This window comes from Pseudopodoces humilis, chromosome 2 (assembly GCF_049639895.1).
Source record: "Pseudopodoces humilis isolate 2021_Gansu_Grassland_sample_001 chromosome 2, ASM4963989v1, whole genome shotgun sequence".
Classification (NCBI taxonomy): domain Eukaryota; kingdom Metazoa; phylum Chordata; class Aves; order Passeriformes; family Paridae; genus Pseudopodoces; species Pseudopodoces humilis.
In genome coordinates this window covers 25007735-25034534 of record NC_142201.1, presented here as the reverse complement: position 1 = coordinate 25034534, position 26800 = coordinate 25007735, and the positions used below count along the sequence as shown (strand labels likewise).

The window sequence follows — 26800 nt, the reverse complement described above, 5'->3', positions numbered from 1 at the left end:
AGCAGATCCATCCACCCCTTTCTTACAGCGCAGAATTGTAAATAAATCAAATTCCTCGACTCTGTGTGTGTATTGGCCTCTTGCTCACCAGGTGAAAGAACATGTTTTGGCAACACTTTGCATCCGTGTCTATATTCTGCAATCCCACGTCTGAAGTTCTCTGTTAGCCCTCCATCAAGGACTTTTTCGCTCCTGCCCGTGATGGCCTGAGGAGGCCTCCACCTCCTGCAGTCGTTAGAAGACCTGCGTTGCAGTGAACCTGTACTTTGATGGAATGTGTCTTAGAGACTTTGAGGGCAGGCGAGAGGCGTTTCCAAGCACGGGAAGGTGCGCAGGCCGCAGCACCGGCCGCTGCCGGGCGGGGAGCGCGCGCTGTTCCCGCCGCGGGCCTGCCCGCGCGCGGGGCGGTGCCTGCCCCGGAACCGCCGCGCGGGGCATTCTGGGTGCGCGGCCGCGGCTGCGGCTTTCGGCGGGTCCCGTGAAAATGGCGCCGTAGGCGGCGGCGGGCGCGGGAGGTGCCGCCGGGTTCCTGCGCTGCCGACCGGGCGGCGCGTCCTCGCCTCCCTCCTTCCCTCCGCCACCCCGCCGTGCTCCGGCTCTGCCGCCTGCTCCCGGCCCCCGCGCCATCTCCTGCTTCCCGCGCGGCGATGGCGACTCCGGACCAAAAATCCCCCAACGTTCTGCTGCAGAGCCTCTGCTGCCGCATCCTGGGCAAGAGCGAAGGTAACGGCGTCCCCTCGCCATTCTCCCGGCGGCAGCGCTCGGAGCCCGCGGGGGCTTCCCCGGTAGGGCTGGAAAGATGCCGGCTCCCCTCGGCAGGGAGCGTCGGCGGCCTCCCGGCTCGTGCCGTGACAGCCCGGGCAATGTTGAGGTGCCGGCCGGGCACGGCGGCGGCCCCGCGGGCCGGAGCCCTGCGGCGGGAGGCGGCTGCAGACGGCTCCGTGCCCTCCGGCTCACCCGGAGCGTTTGGCCGGCTCGTGAAGGCGCTCTCCTCTTCGGGGAGCGGGGGGCCGGTGCCGGGGTGTTGGGGCGAAAGGGGGCTCCGTGTACGTGTTGAGGAACCCTTGCCTCCCGCCGATCCCTGCTCGAGTGGAGCCATTGACGTGCACCAGGTCCGCTACAGGTCCTCGGTGTCTTGATGCTGCTGTGAGTCTCCAGCAGGGGAATTAATCTCTTGAATCTCTTGTCTGTTTGCGTAAGTTTCTCCCTTGCAGTCCAGGCGAAGGCTCTGTTTAGTAAGCAGTCGGGGAGGTGGAAAGGAAGGTGTACATCTGCTGAGTCTCCTTTTTAAGTTGCTTTGTTTATCGGCGTGGCTCACTAGATAAACTCATGCAGAAGCTTTTATTGCATCTGTTTTCTTGTATGAGAGATGACTTTCTTCCTTGTTAGTAATGGCTGTCAAATCCCTTATTCTTTTCTCTCTCCGTGCCCTTTTCTTCTGACAAGTCCCTTTATATATTTCCTGGACAGTAACTAAAACTTTTGAGGGTTGACCTGTTGTAAAAAATCACTAGAACGTGGCTTACATATGGATTATTGTTATGTTAGAAATCTAGAAAGTAAGTAACAAGGTAGAGATAAATATGTTGTCTGTCTCTCAGACTTTGTTTCCACCTACTGCAGACAGCATGTTGTGGTCTCACACTCCATCTTTTTCTCTCAGTTGGAGAGATTTGGGTTTAATGGATGAACTGTTTGGTGAATGAGGAATTGAAACTGGTCACATCCACAGAGTTGTAGTCACTGTCTCAATGTTAATACGAAGACCAATAGCAAGTGGTGCTCCTCAGAGGTCTGTATCGATCATTGATGATGATCGATACCTTTATTAATAACAGATGGGGGGTTTGAGTGTGCCTTTGAAAGGTTTGCATATGACACCAAGCTGAGCAGTGCAAGTGATGTGCTGAGGGGAGGGAGTGCCATGCAGAGGGACCTTGACAGGCTTGAGGAGCAGACCTCTGTGAACCTCAAGGATTGCATCTGGTTTGGAGCAGTCCCTAATATCTGTAGAGAGTGGGGGATGAGTGGATTGAGGGCAGTCCTGCAGAGGAGAAGAAGACTTGGGGAGTGGATGAAAAATTGGACATGAGATAGTAATGTGAATTCCAGAAAGTCAGCATATTCTGACTTCCTTAAAAAGAAGCATGGACAGCAGGTAGAGAGCAGTAATTCTCCCCTCACTGCTCTTTGTGAAACCCCCATCTGTAGTACTGTGTTCAGTTCTGGGGACCCCAGTTGTAAAAGGACGTGGATGTATTAGATCAGGTCCAAAGGAGGGCCATGGAAATGGTGAGAGGAATGGAGCACCTCTCATACAAAGCAGGTCTGAGAGAGTTGGGGCTGTTGAGTCTGGAGAAGGCTTTGCTCAGAGGTCTCATTGTGGCCTTTAGGTGCTTAGAAAGGGCTTATAAGAAAGACATGTTTTACCAAACAGTGACAGAATAAAGGCTAATGGCTTTAAACAATTATAGGGTATGTGTAGATTGGACACAGAGAAGAAAGTTTTTAGTCAGGGTTGTGAGACACTGGAGCAGGTTGCCCAGAGGAGTTGTGAATCCTGTCTGCAAGTGTTGAAGACCAGATTGAAGGGGGCTTTGAGCAACTTGAGCGAGTGAAAGATGTCCCTGCCCATGTCAGGGAAAGTGAACTAGATGGTCTTTGAAGATCCCTTTCAGCCCAAACCATTTTGTGATTCTGTGATTCATCTGAGAACCTTGGTAAAATTGGTAGTAAATTGGAATCTTTGTCTTCACTGAATTGTTGAGTAGGGACTCCTTCACAGAAAAGACTCCGTATAACTCTAAGTTCTTAAAAGTCTTTTTCAACCTAAGTAATTCTATGATCAACAGCTGTTTTTTGTTTTTCAAAATATTTTCCTTCTCCATTGCATTTTTAAGTCTTCTGCAATACAATATTTATTTTTTATTTCCCCAGGATCTATAGTATTTCTGTGTCAGGAATTCCTGTTGAAAGATTTTATCAGGATGTGGCAAATTTCTACTCTTTCCCTATCTCCACTAAATAATCAGTAGCTTCTAAACTGTTTAATACCTCTTGTATTCTTATATAACCACATGTTTCTTTTAACAGGTGTTTTAACTGTATTTTAAAGGGTGCTTCACATCAGACTACAATTCTAAGGTGCTCTTATAGCTCTGTTTTTAAAGCTCTTTCTTCCCTTTAACATTCTTTGGAAACTTTTTTCTGATACAGTTGGTATATGTTCTTGTTTAAGAGTATTTCAGACATTTGCTACCAAAAATCTTAAATTGTTGTGCTAGTTGCTAGTTCTATTTCCAAAAAATAAAACAAAAAAGAAATTGGAAAATAGATTGTCTAGCTTTATTGGAATAGCGCATGCCTTTTCAAGGACATTATTTCTGTAATAGTCCTGTTTCCTTCATTACTCTTTTTTCTTAGACTTGGAGTCTAATCTAAATTCAATCTAAGCTTGTTTATTAATGTTATCTAGGTCTGTGATACTTAAAAATATTAAGCAGAGCATGAGAACAGAAATGGAAAGCTCTGTTTATCAACTGAAGTATGAGTATTGAGGGAGATGGCTCACTTCTAGCAATTTAGGATCTAGATATTTTTTTAAGTGGTTGTTCCGATACCTCTCTGTATCTCCTGACTTGAATAATAATTTTATTTACAAGCAGTATGTGCAAAAACATGCAAGAGAACTAGGTTTTGTTATTTTTTTAAATAAATGTTGAAGCTGCTCCTGTGTGTTTGGATTCTGATAATGTAACTAAAATCCTTGCTGTGTTTGACTAGTGAAAGTGGAAGTTTTGGCCAAAATCACAGCGAGTTTCTGCGTGCAACCTGTAGTCTGCTTGTCTGCGCACTTGAGGATTATCTGAGGACTTCTTTGAAGTGGCAGCTTAAAAAAAAAAAAAAAAAAGTGGGTTGTCTGCCACATTTATCACCCATGTTTTTATGCATGTGACAGATGGGAAGCCTGTTCTTACCCTGCTCTTTAGTCCTCTGTTAGGAGGGATGCTAGCACTGAAACCTCACCCTTCTGAGACAGGATTTCCCTTGAAGCAGTCAACTGTAGTACATGTGTTAGCTCAGCTATAGACTTCAAGTGCATAGACTGAAAAATGAAAAATTCTGTGAAAGTCATTAAAGGGTGTGTGTGGTGTTTTTTTCCCCCTAGATGCTGATACCTATGTCCAAGGAATACATAAAAGACAATAAAGGAATTTTTTTAGCGCTGACATCCTTGGTGTCAAGGAAGATGTGTGTGTCCGAAGGTGGTAAGGAACCCACTGGACAAGCTATTTAGCATCTTGCTATTTTACAGGCTTGTAATTCTTGTTCCTTTCAGCACAGGACAAGTTTGAAGTAAGGTATTAGTATGTGGTTAGTGGTCTGTGTGCAGCTTCTCTGCTCCTTGTGTACAGTGAAGTTAGGCTGCTTTGTATATAATCAGCCTCTTTTTTGAAGCAAACTTTACAAGTGTTATCAGTTTAGTCTTTAAAATAGTAATTTATGATGTTCAAGTGCTCCTACGGAGTTTAGGGGCAAAACCCTTAGACAATTAACAGATCTTTAAATTTAGTAGAGAAATCTCTACTAACAGTTGAAAACAAGAAGCTGAAAACATCCATCTTAAACCATTTATGTAGTTAACCTGCTGTGAATGTGAAGTACAAGGTGCTGATGAAATTGGATGAAATTTAAATGGTAAATAATAAAGGAATTGATGTTCAATGACTTAGTTGTTGTTCCTGCCTTTACATTCCCTGAGTTTCTGCTTGAGAAATTTTGTTCTCCCTTTGTTCCTTCTCAGCACTTGTGTGTTATGTTTGTGAGGGAGCTACAGCTTCAGGAGGACCTAAAGTTTATGTAATGTCTGTGCGATTATTGTTCACTTAAGGCTAAGGTGGGATTACTTTCCTTCCAAGCCTACTTTGTGCAGTCCTCTGCCTGAAGTCTTCCATAAACACTCATCAAGGAATTTTTTGCTCCTGCCCATGATGGCCTTAGAAGGTTTCCACCTTCTCTGCTTTTTAAAGATTTATGTTGAAGTGAATTTGTGGTTTGATGGACTGTGGCTTCAGGCTCTCACTGATGGACCCATCTTCTCTCTCTTCCCCCTTTTGGGATCATCCATTAAGGAGATGGTTTGCTTTGTTTCCAGAACCAGTCAGCTGCATAGGCCTAGTTATTGGGATATACTTTTTCGCAAACAGCTCTGCCTCTGAGAAATTCATTACAAGGTCTACTGAGTTATGTGGAAGAACTGTTTAGTTGTTAGTTTGGTTTTTTTTTTTTTAAATTATCTACCTAAACTTTTTTTTTCCCCCCAAAAACTAGTGTCTGAAAGTTTTTTGTTGCTGTGCTCTAGCCAGTCCTCAAGGAGAGATTTAAAGCTTTGCATGGTGCTGTGTGTTTGCAGTCAGCCAGTGATTAGTTTGTGGTCTCTGACCCTGCAGTTGGAGATGTTGCTGACCTCTCTCTTCCACATGTTCTTGTAGTGTCTTAAGAATTACTGTACTGGCTTTATATTATCTTCTGTGTTTTTCCAGGCTATCCACTCAGTTTTATACTTACACCTGGTCTTGCAGGGAGCTTGCATACCTGTGCAGTAGTTTCTATAATTTTCTTTCCCCCTCACTGTTCTTGTAGGCTCCAGCAGTTATACAGGGTTCCATGCCTCTCTTCGGACAGTAATTTTAGTCCTTCTGACAAAGAACTTCTTGCTCTTAGCTGTCTTTCACAAACCTCCTGCTAGTCTTAAAACTCTAAGAACTCTTAATGCCTTCAATGGAAACAAATGGTATTGCTATAAATATTCATGCTAAATCTATTTGAGTTTGAAACCTAAAAAGTTTTTTGTGTGCCAGAGGTGTGCATGCTCTAGAAAGTAAAGTAGTATTTTAGTCTTTGGGGAGCAGTTTGCTACCTGAAGTCCATACTGTGGCCTCAATTTAATCTCTATAGAGTGTCAGTGGCAGTTTTGTTATTGCTGTTCGATTTTGGGTTTTTAAACTCTGAATTATTGGAATAGATGTTAAAATGTTTCGGGGGAAAGCATAGAGTTCATTCAAAAGGTGATAAGGAGTTTTACCTATGCTAGTAACAGAGCAGATGGGGGTTGACAAAAGAGGCAAAAATTCATAGTGAGGGAAAGTTCTGAAAATATTATAACAGAGTTGTTGATAGTTCAGTGGGACAGTCCTCAAATAAATCTGTTTGCAAACAGTGCAACAAGAGCCAGCCATATTAACAGAATTAAAGAATAGTTATGCTTCCTGTGCTATGCATCAAAGTTTATGGACAACTTCTAAGTAAGGAAAGATGTGGGAGTGTATGTGGCTTGGGCTTATTTTGATTTCTTTTCCTTGGTGGGAAAGGAGTCTGGAGAATAGAAACACAGTTAAGTAGCAATAAATTTTAGATGCTTCAACTAAAAGCTTTCATCAACAGAAGAGAAGTTTGAGTAAGATTGTTGACTCAATCAGAAGACTGATGTAAAATTAATTTTTTTTCAGGAATACTTCATAGAATCTTCACTTCACTTAGACTTCACTTGGAAGGTGCCCTAAAGGTCATATGGTTCCAGTCCTGCTGTCATGGGATGGGACACTTCCACTATACCAGGCTGCTCAAAACCCATCCAACATGGCCTTGAACACTTCCAGGACAGGACATCCACAACTTCTCCTGGCAAAATGCTGTAGTGTCTCACCATCCTCAGTGTAAAGAATTTCTTCCTAGCATGGTGTCTTAATGTCTCCTTTTTTATTATTTATTTTAAAATTGTTTCTCCTTGTCCTATTACTATCTGCCTAGGTAAGAACTTGCTCTCTCTCTTTTTTATAACCCACTTTAAATACTGAAAGGCCACAATGAGGTCTCTGCACAGAGCCTTCTCTTCTCCAGGCTGAACAACCCCAGTTTTCTCAGTTTTCTCAGCCTGGCTTCACAGGAGAGGTGCTCCAGCCCTTTGACTATCTTTGTGGTCTTCTGTGGACCTGTTCTTAACAGGTCCAAGTCTTTTTGTGCTGGAGACCCTGGAGCTGGATGTGGCACTGCAGGTGGGATCTCACAAGGCCACAGTAAAGGAGAAAATCACCTCCCTTGACCTCCTGGCCTCCCTTCTTTTGATGCAGCCCAAGACGTGTTCAGGCCTTCTGGGCTGCGAGTATGCATTGCTGCCTCATGTCCAGCTTTTCATCCATGGGAACTCCCAAGTCCTTCTCTGCAGGGCTGCTGTCAGTGGGTTCTGCCAGTCTGCAATTGTGTCTGGGATTACCTCAACCCAGTGTGGCACCTTGCATGTCAGAACTAGGCTGGGCCTACAATTGCACATTGCAAACCAGTGTTTTCTATAGGAACAAGCAGTTTTGCTCACAATGCATGTAGATTCTCCTCAAGAACAAAATAGTAATGCTGATGGCATTTGAGACTAGTCTTCTAGTTTATCATTATATGACATGTTAACACAATTTCATTTTTCCCCAGGTAGTACTTCATAGTAATGTAGAACATGAGTAAAACAGAGGAGATACAGCAGCATTACTGTCTTGGCAAATATCATATATACTCATGGTATATGTGAGAAGGTGAAAAGCTTTACAGCTTTTCTTCCCAGCTTTATTTTGTGACAACAGCACATTAGGCATATTACACACTTTGTTACAGGAAAGAAGTTTGTTGTTTGGGTCTTGGCAGCATCTGTATCTGAAGTAGTTTGCAGCAATAATTTTTCCCTGGTCAGCACCACTCCTGCAGCACTGAATGCAGTTTAAGGTGTAATTGTTTTACAATGATTTTGCATTTGTGTTTAAGGAAAATGGTTGTCTGAGATGATGGACAGCTGACTGGAGAGTTTGCTAATCTTTGAAGTCTTCCAAGAAAGAAAGAAACTTTCTTTCTAGGAAAGAGAGAAAGAAAGAAAGAAAGTTAGTTTAGCTAAACTTTCTTTAGCGTGGTCATGTAGTTCAGAAATTGTTTATAGACCTATTTAAATAGCCAAATGTCTTCTTTTCAGAAAACAAGGTTTCTCACAGTGATTTGGAAAAACAGTTTCAATTACTACTTAGGTTTTTCAGGGCTTCCCCCTGCCTGCTTTTGGAAGCTTAACTGACTGATAACCAACCTTGTTTAAAGAAATATGTAAGAGTATAAAGTGAATTTCAGTTCACTTCCCTAAAATTATATATGGGTAGTGTTAGAAGCTTCTTTATAGCAAGTCTTGCTGAATTTCAGCACGTTCTCTGAAGTACTGCCTTCTTGCAAGTATATTGGCTAATTATCTCTTTGTCTTGTGATCTTTTCCTTTAAATTTTATCTTTAGTCCTGTTTCTCCTTGCTTTCTTTACAATCAGAGTCTTTCTGTGCATTGCTTCTCTCTCTATATATATATTTAATGTGCTATATTTGTATTTAGCTTTAAAGTGCTGTTATCTGCCTTCTGAAATCGTTCAATTCTAATACTGCATACTGTTGTGTTTAGGAAAGTTTGAATGGCTGTGTGGAGTACAGATCTTTGAAGGATTGATGGGTTGCTTTGTTCAAAGGAGACAGTTATTAAATTTTCATTTTTTTTCTTGTGATTCACAAGTGCAAATTCTCTGTTCAGCTGTGTGGCTGCTTATAAGTGTCATTAATTGTGTGTGTATTACTTAAGGGATATAGTCTGAGGAGAAGTGGCTGTTTTATTCTCTGCTCTGATCAGACCTCTGGAAATCAAGTAATGATCAAGGTTGTTTTACCCCTTTAGCCTTCAGACAGCTGCATCAGATATATTGAGCTTGCTGTTATGTAACAGAGTCATGCTGTAATCATTTTCTGATGAAGGATGCTCAAATGGATAGATGGCTGTATATTTTAAGTATGTCTGCTGTCATAATGATGATTCTTTGAGGGGGGAAGCAATTAGATGTGCCTATTAGTTATAACCTGTGTGAATTTTTATTGTACTAACACATCTGCATTAAGTTATGTTTAATCATTAAATGATTAAATCATGGAATTATTTTACGGATTCATGAGAAATAATCTGCTGAGGAAACACCCACAGCAGGGAATTTTGTTTGTAAAAGAGAAGCTGGACTTGATATGAATAAAACATGAAAATCTGAATTAAATAAAATAGAAAACCAGTGTTGCTACAGAGCTGTTGAATTGCTGTTGCAAATCAGCAGTGTATAAAGAGCAGATGACTTTTCCCATGTTTTCAGTAGTGCAACAGGTTTAAAAAGCAGGTTTTGTTGAATGAAATTGTAGTATTTCAACTAGAGATCTTTCTCGGATGCCTTGTTAGGGCAGTATGGAAAAGGCTATACTAAGTTTCAGTGCTTTAACTAGTCTAGCTATGGTTGGTATTGAAATAGAAGGCTGTTGCAGGAGGTAATGAATTTTCCTTAAAACTTCCCTGTTATAAGAAAAGCTTGCTCTTTCCTATCTGCTGCCAAGTACACACTTGAGGAATTGATGGAACATACGCTGTTTGGGATAACTTAGTGCCAGTATTTGACTTTAACTAACCATGCAGAATACTTCTTGAAATCTTGAGTACTGCTATGACATGAATTAAACTTAAGAATTACACAGAAATGTTTCCTCATACTTAACTCTTCATATGGTTTATCAGTAGCTGGACTATTAAATTTTTGTATTTGTATTTTCAAAACCTAATTGCAATTGAAAGGTTGCTTAGTTTAACAGTAGAGGAGACATTTGTCATAGAGATTTGTGACCTTACAGTAATAGTGGCATTTTCTTCTCTGACAATAGAACAATACTCTTTCATCTTCTGTAGGCCAGTATTGTCAAATATTGCTAAATGTTAATGATTTTGTCTGAACAGACTGTTTTCTTGATTGTGTGAAGTATTTCTTTGTGTGACTTGGTGAAAGCTTGCTATACTACAGTTGTATTCTGGTTGAGTTTGACCAGTGAATGACATTTATAGTATAAGACAGTATAAAATGGACATTCAAGAAGAACATATTTCAAACTTCTTCCTATAAATTTTTGAAGATTTTAAAGCATTTAATCAATATTTGACTTAGTATCTTCAAGGTATTTTTTTCCAATTGCAAATATTAGTTAATTTAAGAGATGGTAGACACTTGAAATATTTCTTCTTCTAGTGGTCCTTTACCTTATTTCATTTTTCTGTTCCTTTTGTACATATTTATCCTGACCAGCATCCTTGATGAGCCTTTGCTGCATTACTTGGCGGTTTTCCCTGAGAGCTGACTTCTCAGCTGGCTGAATAAAAAAATGAGCATGTGATGCATTTGCACATAATTGTTATATACAGAACAGACAATATGCAGAATTGCTTAGATGGTTTTCTTTCCTGAAGTAAAAAGATTCAAATATATGGCAAGCACTCTTGGATATTTTCTTATGTACCTTTTTCCTTGTGATATTACAGTTGTTTCTAGATAAGGAATAAAAATGTGTCTGACACTTTATAAGGGCACTTGACATGTCTGTAGGCTTAATGTTTGATTTTCAGGTCAATAAATGGGAATATGACTATGCTGTAGAGGTACTAATACTGACCTGGCCCTATCTTGGTGTTACCAGATGGTTAGTTTTCCCAAAAACCAAGATACTTGTACTAAAACACTGCTGTTCAACAACAAGATTAAAAGCAGAATTATTGCATGAGGAAGAAGCAGTGGAAGGAGGTCACTGATTTGTGACCTCTGTGTTAGTGTCCACATTATGCATTGGGATGGGATGCTGATACCTCTGAGCTGGCTTTGAATCAAAAGGTGAAACCATTCAAACTGTTTTAAACAAAACCAAAAACCAAGATGCAGACTGGTAAAACGACTGTCATGAATATCTGAGAGAAGATCCAGGGTTAGGTGGTGAATATGAGTGTATTGGTGTGTGAGCTGAATTGTGTGACTGTGCACCATGTCCCACAGCACTTCTGTCCATGGGGATGGGTGGTTAAGTGTGCAAAGTGTGCTCTCTAATAACTGAGTAGACCTAAGTGACAGCACAGAACAGGAAGGGCTTATTCACTAATTTTGGTGCAGTTATTTGTGGGGTGTGTACAGGTGAGTGTGTTTGAAATATCACATTAATGCTACGCTAAGCTGGATAAATGGGACTTTGCTGCCCTCTGGTTAGAAGTGTGCCTAAGAATTGCAGCACAACCTTATCAGATGTATATAAGCCAGGTATGTTTTTGCTGCTTTCAGATATAGCAATGCAATATCATGTCTCACTTCTTTTAAAATCAGTTTTAGTGGAACTTTAGCATTTTCCTGATCTCACAGAGTTTTCTTTTTCTTTCAGCTGATGCAGCCCAACAGTTTCAGTATGCAGTGAGAGTTATTGGAAGCAATTTTGCTCCCACTGTTGAGCGTGATGAATTTCTTGTAGCAGAGAAAATCAAGAAAGAACGTAAGTGCATCTTGTTCCTTTCTTAGAAATACAAAATTCTTCATGAAGTTAATCAAGTTATTTCTCTGAAAAGGGGACAACTCTGCCTCACAGATAGTTATCTAATCTATTACTAATGCTTACTTCCTGAAAATCTCATGATGTAAATGCCATTAATTTCCTGGTGACTATTCCTGAGTGGCTATTTGTTTTCACAGCTCAGATTTTTCTGAGTACTCAGCTTAAACTTTCCTTGCTGCTTTGTATCTTAGCCACTATGAAGACAAAGAGCAATTAATACTGTACTCCTTTCACCTTAATAGTACTTGGAATTTATGAGTTCTTATGTCTTCTTAGAAGAGTAAAAGACGGGTATTTTTGAGATGTACACTTCAGTAATAGTACACATTGGCACAATTAACTTCATGAGCACTTGTGTGAAACTTGCTGCATGAGTGTCCTGGGAATTGATGGAATGGTTTGTGACTTATGACTTGCCTTCAGTTTCTCTACAAGTTTTCTGCAAACACCTTCTTAAAAAAAAAAGTCACAGACCATGACTTTGTAAGGCATGTTGCATTTTCATTCCATTGTGCTCTTTGCTGCTCTGAGTCAAGTGTTGCACTGTGTGTATCCAAAGGGGACGTGATGAATTCATCTTGAAAAGCCAAATACTGCTTTCAGCAGATTCTGCTGCACCATAGCATGTCCAGAAACAGTTATTTGAATTGTGCTGATGAAATTAAAGCTTCATATTTGAGCTTTGAATATTCAGAGATTGAATTAGGATAACTGAAGTCAGTGGTTGTAACTAGTTTAAAGTCCATGTGTATTTTTTTGCTAATGCAGAGCTTCCGTGACTTGCTGATAGACAAATAAGCCCATTAGAATTCCTCTAGCTACAACTCCAAAACACTGGAATCTACAATACACACATCCTGCCATGCTTTGGCTACTTGTAGATAGGACAGCATATATTCTTTGGGCCTGTTGCCAGTTTTCTGAAGAGGACTGTCTCACTCATCCTCCTCCCCAGCTTCAGCTTGTAAGCTTCTGTTAGTGGTCATGTAACAAGTGACTGGATATATATCCTTCTAACTTGATATTTATTTTGGAGATACCACCCAAGTGATGGCTTACTTGGCAAACTGTACTTAGCAGTGACATTTGATGCTAATTAACATTTCTAACATTTAATAGCTATTTTTCTTATCACTGAAGTTTCTTCAGATGTCTTGATTTTCTTGGTTTTCTTTTAACATGGCTCTTTCTGATGCAACATAACTTTTTAAGAAATCTTAGTTGGAAGATGTGTCTTCTCTGAGAAGGTACTTCTGTAACTGGCACTGATTTGAGTCTATTATTTTTTGTAATATATGAAAGTTGTGTGACCCTGGAATTCTGCCTGACTTGCAGAAAATGGCATTACTACTTTTTGTCTTGATTTTATTGCCTAAAATAAAAACAATTACACTCTAGTTTTGGAGCAATTGCATGTAGTTTTTATAACATTCTTTAATGCATGTCTACTTTCAGTTGTGTCTTCAGTCCCTTACTTCCCTAAACCAACTGAATGGCAGACTAGACTTTACCAGGACACTTACTTAAAAAATTGTATATTTTGTTTGAGCTAAGAAAAGCAGATACTTATATTGAATCACTTGCATTGCAGGAATTCTCAGGGTTGGAATGCAGATAAAATGAAAACTGTCAAAGTGCTTAAGTAAATACAATGAAACAGTCTAGCATCCTGAAGCTTTCTTGGTTGCATTTTATAATTTACCACAAGTATATGTTAAGACATGACTGTTACACTTTCAAATTTTTAATCTACTTTTTTTTTTTTTAAACAGTTGTGCGACAAAGAAGGGAAGCAGATGCTGCTTTGTTTTCAGAACTCTACAGAAAACTTGGTTCACAGGTAGTTTCATAAATGTGTGAAGAGACTGAAAGCACTCATAAGCATCCTTGTGATGTTAGAATTGTTTTGGAGGCTGCTCAGGTCATGAACAATATTTTTTTCTGGGAGGATAGTTAAATACTCAAACAGCTTGCTTAGGAAAGTTGTGGAGTCTTCGTCCTTGGAGACAAGTCAAAGCCTGACTGGACATTGTCATGGGCAACCTGCTGTAGATCACCCTGCTTTAAACAAGGGGATTGGACCAGACAACATTTAGAGATGCCTTTCAATCCTAGCTATATTTCTGTTATTTGATTTGAGTTGTATGAAGGGGTACTTCCTAAGAAGAAAGGAACTCTATAGAAATAAAGGGTTCATTTTCTATGTAAAACTGATGAATTTTCTCATAATTTATTTTACAGAAATGCTTTGCAGTGTATTAATTTTACTAATCTAGTAGTCTCATGCATCTGAATTTTTAACTGCTCCAGGTCTTCAGTGTTGAAGGTTAAAGCTTTGCTGGCTTGGATGGCTTTAACGCCAGTGTTAATCAAAGAATACTGCATGCCAGTATTCTGACAAAATATGTTAGTGTGTAGAGAACCTGAGTTGGACATGATAATGCTAAGATTAAGATTAGAAAAAAAGGTATTCTGTGGAGAGTATGGCTAGTCAGAATGTGGTTCTTCTCCCCTCACCCATACTTGACTTACCCATTACTTTGTTAGTGTTTGGAGCTCAAGTTACTGAGTAAGTTGTCCTGGTTACGGTACCCTGTGGGTTTGTGTATTTATTGCACTGATTTGTATGGCAGAGCACTGATTTGCAGACAGCTCTTAGTACAGACTTTGTATAACATGTTTCTGTAGCTTATGTACTGCATCACCATTTGGCAGGCAAAATGCTGCAGAGCATGATGACTAATCTTTGGAACAAAATGCCTTGCCTGTGTTATATGTTTGCTTATTCTTCTGTAACGCAGGCCATATCCTGGTTTATTACTGCCTCCTTAAATATTCAAGGTTCTTCTAACCTCTTTCTTTCCTCTGCTAGCATCTTGTGTATCTGAAATAGTATCATGGCTTCTTTAAAATTCACACAACCAATTATTATTCAACCTGATGTTAGGTTTATTATTAATGGTGTACAATCATTGCTTTTTCCTATGAGCATAGGGAAGGGCTCAAAGGGATATAGATTTTCTGTATCAATGAGGCTCTTCTTCCAACAATTCTTGAAAGCAGTTGGGAGGGGGAAAAAAGTGTGTGAATCTGTTTTGACTTTGTTTCATCTATTACTCCAAACAGGAAAGGAGGTCAGTGCTTATTTATATGGCAGCCTGCCAGTTCAGCAAACCATGCTTCTCAGAGCACTTGGATTTATTCTGTCCTGGCAGGAAGAAGAAGCTGCTGCTCCTTCTTCACCACTTCTTAATCAGTTGCTGCATTAGTTACCTGCAACAGATGCAATGCCTCTACTTTTTGCTTGTTTTTGGGATAAAAGCAGAAGATAATGGAATTGTGCTCTACATAATAATATAGAATGTTTCCTTTTAGTGTTATATAAAAATGTAGAGCTTTGGTAAATTATGTTGCTTCATAAGGGATGGAGTCTGTGTTGAATCTTGATATGACTCAAGTTTGCTTTATATTCAACATTGCTTGGTATTGCAGATCATAGCCTGATCAGTATTGTGAGGGAATTTGTATAAGTTTCTTTGACTCAGCTTAATGTCCAGCATAAGGTTCTATGTCCCTGGTAAATTCAGGTGCAGGTGTTAGTGTCACAGAAGTATGGAATAACATATCTAGGAAAGTGCATATTTAAAATAAATAATTTTAGTATGTGCCTTCATTTTAAAGTATTCTGTTTGTAGCTTGGACTATAGCTGAACTTGGTCAGCTTTCTGCTGAGATCTAAAATTGCTGATAGTCTTACTCTAAAAGTCTGTGTCTGTTTGATAAAGACTATATTGTGTATTTCTCAAGTTTCATTTTAACAGTGTCTCTATCTTAAACTATGAAATTTTTGGTAGCTCTGTTCAATGGCATTTAAAGTAATAGAAATCGAAACCCTCACTTTTAAGGCCTTCATGTAAAGGAGAGTAGAGGGGGGGAAAAGGGAGAAAAGACAGGTCCTTGCTTAAAACTTCACCAAGAGTTTTCTTTTTTCATGTTTCAGTTAAATTAATGGCTGCATCTGAGATGTTTTAAGTGGTGAGAGTATGGGAATGCTGGTAACAATTCAGCTGTGTGTAAACCTCAGTCTTAGTAGCTATGAATTTTAAATTGAGCCTGTTTGCTGATCTCAGAGCAGATGAGAATTCATAATTTGAACACAGTGGAAAAAAATTATAAAATTAGCAATACAGAGGCTGCACTGAACATTCTCAGTTTATTCAGGAATGTGATTCTGAGTTAGTCTTATTTATCTGGAAAATTTATTTATATATGTATATATTAGGAAGTTGGATAATTAAAAAGAATTTTGTTATCATCAAGCGTTAAACTTATTTATATTTGTCTTCATCTTTTTTTGAAGGGCATTTTGAAAAATAAATGGTCAATACTCTACCTCCTGCTTAGCCTTAGTGAAGATCCACGTAAACAGTCTAACAAGGTAGGTGAGGAGATTTTTCTCGCTTCTGAGAAATAGTAAATGTGTGTAATTTATTTTAGATGTCTTTAAGAATCATTATCCAGACTTAACCAATACCTCAGGTTGTTTTCATGATATTGATGTGTGAAGCTGAAAGGAAGAAAACAGTTGACTTAAGTACCTGTAATATTTGGTGTAGTTTTCTTACACTACATAAATGTAAAAATATGAGCTGTCCAACATGTGTAACTGAAGTTGTGAGTGTATTAGATGTTTGCTTTCTGCTTGGTGGTGTGATGCTTGCTCACGTGATAATGAGTTTTAAATGAAGTACGGAAAGCAAAATGCAGTTGCAGCTCTGCTGGCACCAAAGTGCTTTTTGCAGCTATTGCTAATGACTTTTTGCAGGCAAAAAGAAGTTGTATTGCTAAAAGTACTGTTGCTCACTGTAAGACACGTTTTTTGTCATGGTAATTATATCAGCAATTTTTTCTTTGAATAAATGTGGTCTTCATGTATTTATTGTGTTTATGGTATTGCACTCATGTTCACTGAAGATGTGACTTACAACAATTTCCACTTTTTTTTTAATTATTCCTTCCTTTTCAGGTGTCAAGTTATGCCACGCTTTTTGCTCAAGCATTGCCACGGGATGCTCACTCAACCCCTTATTACTATGCCAGGCCTCAGACCCTTCCATTGAATTACCAGGATCGCAGTGCTCAATCTGCCCAGAGTTCCTGCAGCATGGGGAGCAGTGGGATCAGCAGCATCAGCCTGTATGCCCTAAATGGGCCAACTCCAACTCCACAATCACTCATTCCAGGGTAAATTTCACCTTACAGATAGGTTTGGAGATGACTTGCCTTTTTTCTTTTTTTCTTTTCGTTCTCTGCTTTTGTATTCCACTGGAAATCCCACTTCAGATGCAGAGAAGCTGAGTTCCTGAGCAGAACAGTTCAGAATATCAGGTGCTGGCATATGACCACATGAAGCCATAAATGGCTGTCAAATGTGTCCATTTTTAATCACTATCTTCTTGTATCCTAATTTTCCTTACCACCCCCAAGAGTTGTGAAATAAACACCAAACCACAAGATGTATTTTCAGAAAGGACCAAAGCTTTTATTTTTTGAGTTGAAGACATATTTTTTTAGTAGAGTGTATTTGACATATTATGGAATTAGTGCTGACAGAATTGGATTTTATTGTTGCTAATAGGCTTTACAGTACAAATACTGCGGTAGTGATAAGATGATGTAGCTCAGGATTCTGGAAGTGAAATCATGGTAAAAAGCAGTATTTAGTCACTGACTTCAGGGTAGGAGAACTGGGGCTCTTCTGGGATCTTCTTGGAAAGATCCCCTGAGAGGCTGCCCTGGAGAAAAGAAGGATTATGGAGAGAACAGAATAGATAATTCTGTTTGAAGGGAGCTACAGTGATCATCTGGCTCAACTGCCAGACTAGAGAGCTGGTTGATATTCATGGATCACCTCCTGCAAGCTTAGGAAAGAAACAGGAAAGGAGAAATTAAGTGGCAGGAGGCCTGCATGGAGAACCAAGTTGTTTCTGACAAAACTCAGATACAAAAAAGTGTACAAAAGATAGAAGCAGGGCCAGGTGCAAAGGAGCATCCAGTGGCAGAGTGACTGCAATGAAATCCTAAACTGACCTAGAGCTTAATCTGTCAAGGTGCATGAAGGGAAACAGCAGATATTTCTGCAACTACATAAGCAGTAAAGGAAGGCTAGAGAAAACAGGGGTCCCTGCTCAAGGGGTTTGTACTTAGGTGACAAATGTGGAAAAACTTGAGGTACTTGGTGCTTGTTTTGCCTTTGTGCTGGTAAAGTCAGCACAGGACACTGAGACCCTTAGGAAAGTCTTTATTTTCTGTAAAAAAAAGCATGTCCAGACACATGATGGACAAGAAGCAGGGGACTAGGAGTGGTCAGCACAGAGTTCAGAAAGGCATGCTTGACCTATCTTACAGCCTCCTATGATGAGACAAGGGGAGAGCAGTAATTGTTGCTTATTTCAACCTTACTAAGACTTTTAATGCTGCCTGCCTGTGACAGCCTTACTGACAGACTGAATAAAATATGGACTAGGTAAGGTGACAGGTGCACTGAAGCTGCTAGACTCAAAAAGATTTTGATCAGTGACACAAAGTCCAGTTGGAACCCAGTCCCTAATGGTGTCAACAGAAGCTACATTCTTCATCCCACCTGATGGCACAGAGTGAATATTTGGTAACTTTGCAGGTGGTATGAAGCTGGGAGGAGTGGTTGTTAAAGGAGGTCATTAATCTGCTTGTTAGAGGGAGCTCAGTGGGCTCCAGACACAGGCTCACAGGAGCCTGATGAAGTTCAAAGTCCCACACCTGGCAAGGAATAACTCTGTGCACCAGGACATACTGGATGCTGACTGATTGCAGAGCAGCTTTACAGAAAATGTCCTGGGATTCCTGGTAGGCACCAAGTTGAACACAAGTCTGCAATGTGTGGTGAAGAAGGCTAAGGAACCTCCTGGGTTGTGTTATGAAGGACTTCACCAGGAGGGTAAGGCAAATAAAAAGTTTGTCACTGCTCTGTACTGATGAGGACACATCTGAAACACTGGGTCCAGTTGTAGTACAAAGAAAAGACATAGGCGGGCTGGAAGAAGGCGTCTGGAGAACAAAACCCAAAACCATTTAAGGGGTTGAAGCATCTGACGTATGAGGGGATGCTGAGTGAGACCTGAAGTTATTCAGCCTGGAGAAGAAAAGTCTTGGGATGTTACCTATGTAATGGTATGACAAGGGGCATAGAGAAAACTGAGCTAGACTGTTTTGGGTCACAGGAAGAACAAGAGGTAACTGGCAAAATTAGTGAGTTGTGAATCCTAGTTAATCAAAAGGGAAAAAAAACTATATGTTTGAGGGTGGAGGCATATTGCAAAACACTGAAATGTGTTTCCCAGAGAGGTTGTGTAGTCTCCATGCTTGAAAATACTAAAAGCATGACTTGAACAATGCACCAGCTAACCTCTTGTTGATCTGCTTTGATCAGAAGGGTTGTAGGAGGTGATCTCCTGAATTCGCTTCTAGCCTCAATCATTGTGTAATCCTGGTACAATATAGAAAGATATGTCAGTGAGGTTATTTCTTATAACTGCTTACTTAAAAATATCAGCAGAACCTACCCTCTTTCTGGCATATTCTTGTTCTGACCTGTTCGTACTGTTCCATTTTATTGCAATTTCACTGTGCTCTTTAGTCCTGCAGTCTGTGAACTGAATAACCCAAATTAAAACTTTCTGTGAGTTTCATTCCTGCTGAACTTCTCTTTATATCTGTTTTTCTTTTTACATTCTTCTGAACAGCCAAAATTCAGTGTTGTACTCTGATGATTTACTAATGCTTAACACGGCAAAGCTGAGACCAGTTGTTCTCAGGACAGGTGGCCTCCTGAGTTGGTAGACATGGACAGGGAGCAGAATGGATCCACTCTAATTTAGGAGGGAGAAGTTACTGCCCTCCTGACCCACTTAGATGCTCACAAGTGTATGGGACTGGAGGGGATTTGTCCTAGAGTGATGAAGGACCTGGCAGAAAAACTCACCAAGATGCTGGCTAACCGGGGAGCTCCAACTGGAACTTGGCTAGTGTGACAGTTTTTCATGGTTAAGACTTTGTGAAAAGAATTGACAAGTTTGAAAGGAAGGGAAACTGGGACTTGTCTGGATATTCCCTCCTTAAGTACATCTTCAGGCAGTTGATACAAACTATCTGAAAGAGTAGAGTAGCTGGAAAGTGAGCTTTCTCCTCTTTCTCAATTTTCCTTTAGCTCTTTGACATGTAACTACAACTTCAGGTAATAACAAAACCTAAATATTTAGGTTTTTCTACTATGACTGTGTTTATTATTCTAATAGTACCTTCACTTTTAACCTATTACAGTATAATTACATGTTTCATCAAAGTTAATCTTTGATATGAAATCATGTATATCAAACTTACCTTTTCTACAGGTTGGGGCCTTTTTTGAAAGTGTAGATTTATAGGAAGAAATCAATTGCTTTTGTGTTCTCTACCCTTTTTTAAGGTTCCTTTATTAAACCACCACTACCCCCCTTCCCCCCACAAAACATCTGCAAAAACTTGGGGCATTTTTCAAAATTTGCATCGCTCCACCCCATATAATGGGTGTAGAATCAAAGATTTTAAAGATGTTTCTTCCTTTCATCCTTTTAGACAATCCTATCAAGCTCCGGGCGTTGGAGATTGCCTCCGTCAGCAGCTAGGGTCACGTCTTGCATGGACTTTAACTGCAAGCCAGCCTTCTTTACAAAGCACTACCTCAAAAGGCTTTTCAAATGCTGTCTCTCGTGGTGTGCCAAGGTCTAGGCGAGAAGGGGATACAAGTGGTGAGCAAAGATGTATTTGTTAAAGATCATGTTTTCTACAGTTGTTATTTATATCCTCCATATATTTTGAATTATTTTGGAATCATAGCATGTTGATTTTTTGAAGAGTGTTTTTCTAGAATGTGCTTAATAGAAGGATAGAGGCAAATATGCAAGACTAGTATGTTTGGCCACAATCTCTTTGGCTGGTTGTTGGTTTCTTTTTTGCACTGGTTAGTTGGACTGCTCCTCTTAAACGACTGAGTTCATTCCAGTGTTTATCATATAGTTGATTGTGACATGCGAGCAATGCTCTTTCTTTTGATGATCAGAAGTTGCTATTGTTTTTAGAGTCAGGTAGAATTCAGTAATCAGAACTTGTTGAAATACTCATCTGTTTCTGGTTCGGTGTCTTTCAGAACTTGGAAATGTGTACTGGAATATAGAGCTCTTAAACCTCTTTCTTCTTTAGGTTAGCATACTGTTTACAGTGGTTGTATTCAGAAGAAGTGACGTAAGATATTGTCAATAAAATAAAAAAATATAAATACAGACTGGTGAATGACTCGTGACAGAATTATTTGAGTTGGAAGGTACCTTAAAAATCATCTTGTTCCAACTCTCCTACTGTGGGCAGGGACACCTTCCACTAGACCAGGTTGCTCAGAGAGCCATCCAGCCTATCCTTGAACACTTCCAGAGATGTGGCATCCACAATTCTCTGGGCAACCTGTTCCAGTGCCTCATCACAGCCCCCACAGTAAAGAATTTCTTCTTAAATTCCTAATATTGCTAATTTAAGTCCATGATTAAGTGCCTGTAAACTTGAAGCTGATGCCTAGAGGATCTATTCTGAATTTACACAAGTGTAACTAAGGAGGAATTGTTTAACAGGTGATCTCTGTGGCAACTCTTACTGTAAAAGTAAGTTCTGAATAAATGAGCTGATGGCAGATGTTGACATCCCATAGCAACATTATTCTCTGGCAAAGAAAGATAAGAGATGCAGGCTTTTGTTTGTGGTGCTTTGTTTTGGTTTGTTTTTACCTTCTATACAAGTAAGTGTGGATATTAAGGAACTAAAATATAGCCTGTCTGCCAGCCTCTGCATTTTTGAGTAGCAGTGTACAAAGCAGTGGCTTATAGATCAGAATTGTACTGGTATATCTGAAGACAACGTTTGGCATATAGAGCCTAGTTAACAAGACTGTTATATGCAAGAAGGTGTGTGTGTATATCTTTATAATGTAAATATGTGTTTTATATATGTGGTAGTTTCAATACATACAAAAATAGGGAAAAAAGAATAAGTAGAAAAAGGAGCAGAAAAAAAATAGGAAAAAGAAATAGAAAAACATAAAATCTACCACTGCCTCTTAATTTATTATACTGATTGCTATAAAAAGCAATACTTCTTGTGTTGAGTCAGCCAGCAGCTGTGACTTTGGTTCCTGTGTGGGATGGGTATAAGGACTGACAGTTGTCTTAAATGTTGTCACTTGCTGGTGTAGAAATAGAAGTAGGACTGCATTCAGAATATATTGCATTCAGTCTATTGTCAAGAAGATACAGTTCTATGAATATAAAATTCCTGTAATTAATTTTTTTCTCTTAAAGTTGCTTGCTTTTATTTGAAGCTTTCTTACTGTTACGTCTACACGCAGAGTATTAAAACACACATTGTATGGCTGATGTTTATACTTGTTGTATTATTTATCAGTTAAAGAAATGTGCACTTGCATCTTTCACCATTTCACTACAGGTGCCTAAGAGGGACAACCTACAGTCATGCACATCTTATTGTTACAGGGGGAGACTGAGTTTTAAATGATATCTTGAAGTGAAGACTACTTCTGCTGAAATAAGAGTAGAATTTAATTTTTCTTGTTTTTTTCTGGGAAAGTGGATTGTTGGGGAGGCAAACTGACAAGACTAAGAGTGCTGTCTAAATTGGGAGAAGCATGTTGTAGCATCTGTTTCTGGATAGTTGTTAAAATTTTTTAATTCTTGAAATCCTAAATGAATTTACAAAACCATATGACGGTTTGCCCAGAAAAGATGGGGATAGTTTTAATGGCCTACACAGTGCATTTTTTGATCTTATGTTTATTTTACATTCATAAATATCTTATATCTCTAACACAATCTAACTTCTGACTAGAGATAAGAACCAAAAGCAAACTGTATGTTACAATATCAAAAGCTCTTCTAAATCAAATATATATTTATCTTCAGAAACAGTGTTTACACTTAAATATTTTCTAGCTCCATGGCTGTTATGGAGTCTGATTTGATCAGTCTTCTCACTGAACAGTGGCATATGTGATTGAAAGCCATTATGCAACAAGCAGCTCTTCCTTCTGGATTAACTGTTCTTTTCCTAGGTGAATGTAGAAGAGGTTAATCTGTAAGTCTATGTAACAGCTTCAGTTGTTTGTTCAAAGAAATATAAAGTTACTGTGGTGCTTGCCTCAGAGCTTGCACTGGTGTTGGATCAGAGGAGATAACAAGTTTAAGAACTGGCTGATGTGTCAGTTAAAGTAGGACATGCCCTGTGCCATACAAGCTGACTGCTCTGAGAGAACCACAGGTAGCATTAGAAGCAGGTAAAGGCAATCTTGGTCTTTCCTGTCAGACTAAGAGGACCAAAAACATTTCTTTACAGGTTACAAGAACAAGCTTTATAGTTTTTATAGTTTTAGGTTTTTGTGGCTATGCATCTAAATAGCTCTTTAAAGTTGTAATCAAAACTAATTGTCTCAACAAATCTAAATACTTGTTTTGTTTTTGTTTTTTTCTTTTCTAGGTTCTGTTGAAATAACGGAAGCAAATCTTGTAAGAGATGTTTTATATGTCTTCCAGGGAATAGATGGAAAAAATATCAAAATGTGCAATTCTGAAAATTGCTATAAAGTGGAGGGAAAGGTACTGTATGGTGACTTGTATTTCATACGTGAGCAGAGAAGTATATAAGAAGTATATTAGAAGGGGAAAAACAGCTGTGAGAAACATGTAAAAAAGTTAAAATATTATTACAAGTCTGTATTCTCTTTACCAGCTGTTTTGTTTTGTGCTGGTTTCATTTGTTTTGTTTTTGGTGGTTCTTTTGTTAATACAACAGAGTAGTTTCAACAATAGTAGTTGAAAATTGGTTGGGTAGATTAGATGCCAGAAAGAAAGTGCAGCATTTCACAAAACATGAATAGTCTCCCAAATCTTGATCCAGTAGAAGGACTTGTTAGTTATGGCTTTGAGGACTTCGGTCAACATTTCTTCTGTCTAGTGTATAAGAATTAATATAAAGCAGATGCCGGCATTTGACTGTATTATTATTGAATTAAATTTAACAGCTTGAGATATAGAATGGATGCTAGCCACTTGATGTTATGGGCCTGATTACAATTATAAGTGATCAGGTGCAGATTACCTAGGAAAGAAAGGACTGGTGGTAGAACTGAAGAAAGGCCTGATGTGAATTTGAATGAAGACATCAAATAGGAGAGATGCCTGAGAGACTTTGCTTTAAGGTGGTGAGATGTTAAGTCCATCTGCAATTCAAAGAAACCCCAAATGTATGATTGGGTCAGCTGAGCAAAGAACAGAAAATGTCCTTAGTTACTTTAACATCTTCATATTCAGTATTTGCCCAGTACAGCTTCAGAGTTCAGTTTCTGCTAATTGGTTTTCGTGTTCTTGTTCAGATGGAAGGACAATGCTTTCAATTTTTACCTGTATTAAAAACTTTCTACTATGGCAATATTACATAGTCCTTAAATGGGCAGGGAAATTATTTTGGTCCATTTCACATGCCAAGAGCATAGTAGACAGGTCTTAATGTTGATAGATGAGCTAATTTCCTTTTTTCCTTCATAATAGTAGGAAGAGGTGAAATGTATAGTTGTTCACCATTACTTTACAGTGACATTTATGTCTGCTTAATGGAGGGATAAATGGAAAAACCTAACTCTTGCTCAGTAAGTTAAATCTTCTTAATTAACAGATTCTTAGTAAACATCTAACTGTAAGATGATGCAAAGTTTGTAATTCCTCAACATCTTTACTGAGTAAATCATATTCCATATATGAGTTTATATATGGCAAAAGAAGGGTAGCATAATTTATTTTTCGGGAGGAATGTGAGAAAAACTTAGTGATTACAAAATTGGCAATGGGTTTCATTGGTTTTCTGTGTAGCTTTCATATCCAATATTTGATTTGAGGTCAGAAGCTGTTCTACTTGGAACTTGTAATTCAAGGATTTTAATTACTGACCACAAACCAGCTGAATAATCTTTGCCCAAGAACTCCTTCTTCAGTAATTTTTGTGAAGTCAGTCATCTTCCACTCTCTTATTTGTACTTGGTCTGATCTACCAAATCTGGTGAAGATGAGATTATCTGAATCACCAGAGCTGCAACTGGAACAACTTCTGAAAAACAAGGAGGACCAAGATCATACCTCCTCTAGCTGTATTGACTTCACATTAGGCAAAATAGTAGTCAATGCATGTAGTTCTCATTGTCTGGGTTGTTGGGTTTTTTTTTTCCAGAAAGAAGCACACTTTATAAGGTGCTATTCTTGCTGCAGTGTTTCCTAATCTTAGTGTTAATATTAGATCTGGTGGTGGCATTCAACATGGTATAAGATAGCAGCTTTTGTTTTGATCTAAGACATACAAATGTAATAACACAAGCTAATTTTGCTTGTTCCTCACTTAATTCCAGCGGATGCATTGTGCTCAGTGTTTGCCAAGTACTCTTGTACTTGCAGAATTCTAAATAATTCTTTTGTCATCTCTTTGGCTTTAGCTGCGGGCAGGATTTCTGTGTCCAATTATGCTTGTTTGGGCTGGAATTTACCCTACAGAAGTTGTTCAAGAAGTTAAAGTTGTATCTCTGTGGGTAAACAAGAGGGCTAGGGACTGAACTCTGGTCTTACAACGAAATGCTGCAGCCTGGTTCAAGCCCACACTGGTGTGGATAACACACTCTGACACTAATTGTTATCTTGGAGAATGCCTGTACTGCTAACTAAAATGTTTAATGAAGGACATTGATTCCTAATTTGGCAGCTTAACTTCTTAGAACAGTTCCTTGCTTTGGTTTTGAATGTTCCAACGGGCTGTCAAAGTTAAAATTGTCTGTAGAGGTAGGATAGGCCCAGTTGCTGTGGGCAAACGTCAGTCTCTTCCTCATGCTCTGTGTTATCAGTCAGATTGTTTGGGGTTTTTTATTCAATGAAGTTTTGAGTACTTGATGATAGTGTTTTTGAGTAATATGGTGAAATGTGGAAGAAGAAAATCTCAAGTCGGAAATGTCTTATCTGTTGTTAATTCTGAGGAAGAAATTACTGATTCAGATGAAAAATATAATGGTAGCTAAATAGGGTGTTGGGACTAAGGCAGGCTTGCAAGGCAGATGAGATACTAGGAAAAAAACAGAAACAGACTAGGAGAGTTCAGAAGGACATACGATTAAATAACTTATAAAATCTGGACTTAACCTTGGAGGCTGGGTTTTGGAAGTTTGTGTTCGTGCTGCCTAGTCAGGCATTGGGTCATTTATTTTTTAATAAAGGTTTCTTTCACATGTAGCAATAGCTAAATATTTTGTCAACGCTTTTTAATTAGTTTTAGTCATTAACGCCTTTGCTACAACTCTCATATTTTCAGTCTTGCTGGTTGTCAGTATAAGATAAAGTCTGATATTACAACATGAAAATGCAGATTTCTCCCTTTCTTCTGAAGACCATTTTCTTATTGCCATACTTGCCTACTGTAAAAAGAGTGCATGAATACTGTTACATTAAGATTTCCAAAAGGGAAGGTCTCAAAGTTGCCAGTAGTTTGTTGCTGCTGCCTTTTCAATGCATGTGTGTATAAATATAATGTTAATTATGTGGTTGTCTGCTTTTTTGCAGTATCTGTACTGTAGAATTTAAAACTAATTTTTTCTCAAACTGCCTTTTTTATAAGAGAGACCTTTGTGAAGAAATCGGTATTGGTGTGGCAGATTTGACTTAATTGCAAACTCGTTTCTTTATAGCTTTAACTTTTTTAAACTTTAATTTGTTTAACTTTATAGGTGAGCTTGTCCAAATCTCTCCGAGATACAACAAGTAGACTTGCAGAGTTGGGGTGGCTACATAACAAAATAAGAAAATACACAGACCAGAGGAGTTTGGATCGTGCATTTGGACTTGTGGGACAGGTGGGTCAGCTAGAAAAAACAATCTAACTACAGTATTTGGTCTTAGAGTAAATGCAGTGCTAGAATGATGCATAAACTTTACAGCTTGAATCATTCATCATTCGATTTACTCCTTTTGAGGATGCTGCATTCGATATGTCAGAAGGCAAGAAAAAGGCATTTGCTCTTTCTGGTCTTAAGGATTTGTCCCTGTAATTTTTAGATGGAAACACTCATAAATTCCTTTTCTTAATCTCACTTTTTAAAAAAATACCAGTATTTTAAAATTGTTCATGCATGTTCATAAGCAAAACATTTCTTAAATGGGATGATGTCATCCCTGAGGTAATT

General features: G+C 39.0%; 1 protein-coding gene across 1 annotated transcript in view; it reads left to right on the top strand.

Annotated features, from left to right (window-relative positions):
* The first annotated feature begins 461 nt into the window (after positions 1-461).
* The window catches only part of TUBGCP3 (tubulin gamma complex component 3), a 48926-nt gene continuing 22587 nt past the window's right edge, over positions 462-26800 (top strand). The window contains exons 1-8 of the mRNA XM_005516595.3: positions 462-723; positions 11290-11397; positions 13230-13297; positions 15818-15895; positions 16484-16701; positions 20110-20282; positions 23068-23186; positions 26345-26470. Of these exons, the coding sequence (XP_005516652.1) occupies positions 648-723; positions 11290-11397; positions 13230-13297; positions 15818-15895; positions 16484-16701; positions 20110-20282; positions 23068-23186; positions 26345-26470 (966 nt within the window). The 5' untranslated portion in view covers positions 462-647. The remainder of the gene's footprint in view (positions 724-11289; positions 11398-13229; positions 13298-15817; positions 15896-16483; positions 16702-20109; positions 20283-23067; positions 23187-26344; positions 26471-26800) is intronic.